Source organism: Pteropus vampyrus, unplaced genomic scaffold (genome assembly GCF_000151845.1).
Source record: "Pteropus vampyrus isolate Shadow unplaced genomic scaffold, Pvam_2.0 Scaffold62, whole genome shotgun sequence".
Classification (NCBI taxonomy): domain Eukaryota; kingdom Metazoa; phylum Chordata; class Mammalia; order Chiroptera; family Pteropodidae; genus Pteropus; species Pteropus vampyrus.
This window is the reverse complement of record NW_011888843.1, coordinates 4,238,604-4,242,218: the sequence shown is the minus strand read 5'-3', so window position 1 is coordinate 4,242,218 and position 3,615 is coordinate 4,238,604. Positions and strand designations below refer to the sequence as shown.

Below are 3,615 nucleotides of genomic sequence, written 5' to 3'. Positions count from 1 at the left end.
AGGGAAAGGGGTTTTGGATATCAGAATATCCTGATCCATCTTCAGAGCGGTGGCGTATTTACTGGGATGCTGATGAAGCTGATGAAGACCCCGTGTCCCTCATTTGCACAGGCCTTTTCCAAGTCCCTGGACAGCCTCCACAGTCATAACTTAGTGTCCTTTTCCTCAGACAGGGCCCCAAATTGTGTACAAGCCAAGCCTCTCACAACTCGGGCCTGTGTCCCCGGAGGCGGCGGCTCCGTGCGCGGTGGGCTGATCACCTGGCTAACGCTCTTCCTCCTGGAGAAGAATGTGAGGGGACACGGGCTGGGACCGGGCGGGACTGGGGGAGAAAGAGAACGGGACCGAACTCGCTCCGGATTGTGTCTTGGTGTGTTCAACTGAAAAGCAATTAAACATTTTCCTTCTGTTGCGCTCATGTTTCTTGAAATTGCCGAGAAATGTTTGTGTGCTAAATAAGTAAGTTAAGTGCTCCTTGGTAACGAGCGGACGGTATTAGACTTTGTATGTGGTGTGCCCCACGTCCCGCCTCAGGGGGAGAAGCTCTCCCATTTTCTGAGCTAACGAGAAGTGTAGACAAGAATTCTTCCTTCTCTCACTTTTTGCTGATATATATGAATGACTGTTCGGTCTGAAATTCCCAAGGTGCAGTGTGTCTCCTCCCACTTAGGCATGCACGTATGATCTCGACCACATAAAAGACCAGTGAACACAAGCTCCAGACACCCGAAAATTTGCTTGGGTGAATAAATATTTGGTCAATGAGCAGATAAAGTAATCGGTGCAATTTATCTCTGTAGGATTCCAGAAAATGGGTACCACGTTCCGATAATCCTGATCGCCAATTCACTCTTCCCTGACACAGCACCGCATTTTATTGTCATCATAGGACTAATTGGTTTGTAATAGTCTTGTGTTCTCTCATATTTGCTTATTATTTAGACAATGTAATATCCATGAGAGTAGAAACCCTTTCTTTTCTACTTAACATAATACATTTATTGCATCCATCCATCCATCCAACCACCATATGTTTATTTAAAGAATATTTATCAAGTATCTTTGTGTAAGCCTCTAGTGACCCAGTGAAGAACAGGACAGCAGCCATGTAAGCCCCCACAGATTTCAGACAGAGGGACCAATTGAAATGCTTGTCTTACTGGGCCTTCTCAACCTCTTGTCTTTCCAGGCCTCCCAAGTCCCCAACAAGTCCAAGGTGGACGTACAAGACAGGGCAAACGCACTTACTCGGGCACTTCTCCAAAGCCTTCCAGAGGCTGTGCTTCAGCAGCATAGATCTTGGCGTAGCATCTGGCAGTATTTTGAACATAGCATTCCTATATCACCAAACACGTGGGAAAACCGAGTGATCAGAGGAAATCCAGAGAGTTGCTGCGTAAAGCTAATCAGATTTCCTAATAGAGATCAAGCCAATGGATTCCCAAACCCATCCCCTGGTCAGGGGGCCACAGAAGAGACAATGGGTATGACCTAGAGTTGTTCAATTGCATAGGAGCTCTGAGACCTGAACGAACTATCTAGGTGAAGGTCAAGTGGTCTCTGGGGCCAAGTGTCTCTGAATTATAAAATGCATGGAACCATATGGGTGAAGTTCACCCCTGAGCTAAGGGGACTGGCCCCTTGGCAGGATGTCAGATAAAGCTTGGGGCCTGCTGGGTTTCCCATGAGTTCTCCCATCTGAGACTCCTCTTCAGAGGTGCAATTTGAGTTGTAAAGAGTGAACACCTTGACGAGACTGTGGGCTTAGGAAAAGCAGGTTGGAGACTGCCTTCTACTCTCCAGCCCTTTCCAAGTGGGAGTCTGGACACTAGGGGATTTTCCACGACTGGGCCAGATGATACTTGAAATAGAAAGAAAACCCAGGGAAAGAAAAGGGGCGAGGGAAGGGTGAATTTGGAGGAGAATGAAATACAATTGGCAAAAACCCTATACCTGGAGAGGTGGGGCTGCCTTCGTGAGCACTGAGCCCCACGTGACGCTGCCACATCTGAGAGCATCACGTGTGGTGAATGCCTGAGAGCAGTCGAGGCATTCATCTACGTCCACTCTATTCATTTTATTGGGAAAACGTTTTTAAAGAGCACCTAGTTTGTAAAAGAGCTGGTCCCAGCTCTCCTGAAAGCTTGGCTAGTGCCACTGGCAAGAGTGAAGTACGTGGACCAAAGTGGGAGAGGGAGGAAGGGAATGAAGGTGATGCTCCCTTCCTCTCCCCTCTTGCCTCGAGAGTGCTGTGATTTAAAAAAAAAAAAAAGTACTGTGATTCAATAACATAGATAGGTGGGAACTTTAGAGCTAGAGACTGGGGTCACTCTCTTTGTAGCTTATGGGCTTGACATCAAAAAAAACTCAGGAAGTCAGGAAACAGGACGAATGCCTCTGTCCTGTCCTTCTAAATATATCCCACTCCTTCTGCTTTCATTCAAAACAAAACACCCCAGAAACAGCTCCTGATTTTCACTGTCTTTGGGGATCCTGGCATCCAGTATAGCTTAGAACTGCCACTTTCCATACCATCCTGTGTCCGAGTAAATTCAGAGCCTCCGGGATCTCAGAGGGATCCCTGGGAACAGAAACGATCTCATCTCAGGGCAGAACGAGTGAGGTGTCTCCAGACACAGGCTGAGTCCCATTTGGCTGGCACGAGGCTAAGAAATGATTCCTGGGAGCAGAGACGGGGCTCCAGCAATTGGCCTTAATCCAGTGGCTGCCTTATAACCACACCCCAAAGGGAGAAAAACACCCTCTTGGAGACACTCCCATGGATTCTGAGTCTGATTATCATGAGTCCCTCTCATACACCACAAAATACCTTTAGGATAGGTGGACTCACCTGGGCAGCGAGTTTGTAGTTTCTCTGGATGAGCTCGTCGTTGTTTCTGGTCCCGTAGGCAACGGCATTGTGCACCTTGAGCACGCAGGCGTGGCCGGGCTGGAAGACGGGCATGAGGCCCTGCATCACTTTGCTGCGGAAGGCCTTTCGGTGGACGCCTTCTCCAAAGTGCAGCTCCTCTGTGGCGATCTGACCTCGCAGGTGGGCCCCGAAGTAGCTGTCGTGGAGGAAGTCTTCTTTAAAGATGAGCTGGCTGAATTCGATCTCTTCACAGCCTGAAACATAGCTCAACTTTAGTTGCCTCCTCCATCTTCCTCGATGATCCATCTCCCCAACTCATGCTCTGTTGGGAGTTAACTGTGATTTCCCCTTTTAGGTTCTACAGGTCAACCTTGTCATTTGTCCCTATCTGGGAACATCGGTTAGCCAAAAAGCAGGATTGGGGGATATCTGAAGGTCAGTGCGAGGCCCCAGTGGATTAGATAAAAGGGGGGAAGATTGGTTGGAACCGAACTGGGAAGACCAGGAAAAGAATTTTAGACATATCTGGAAAATATTAGCAGAACCATGACAGGTAATTAAAGGTAAGTTGAAAAGATGGATAATGTGTAGAGGAGGGAAGACCAATGATAAGATCTGATAAATCAATGTTTCTCAATCTTTTTTTTTTCATTCTTTTTAGACTTTTTCCTAACTGCCTCCCATAAAATTTTAATACCACAGATGTATTGTATATCTGTATTGTATAAAGCACAGATACACAT

The 3,615-nt window shown here is 47.2% G+C and overlaps 1 protein-coding gene across 1 annotated transcript in view; it reads right to left on the bottom strand.

Moving 5' to 3' along the window:
* Positions 1–3,615, bottom strand: part of ALPK2 (alpha kinase 2) — a 139,320-nt gene that overhangs the window by 23,317 nt on the left and 112,388 nt on the right. Inside the window, exons 9-10 of the mRNA XM_023531170.1 lie at positions 2,852–3,126; positions 1,249–1,337 (exon numbers count right to left, since the gene is read on the bottom strand). Coding sequence (XP_023386938.1) covers positions 1,249–1,337; positions 2,852–3,126 — 364 coding nt within the window. The remainder of the gene's footprint in view (positions 1–1,248; positions 1,338–2,851; positions 3,127–3,615) is intronic.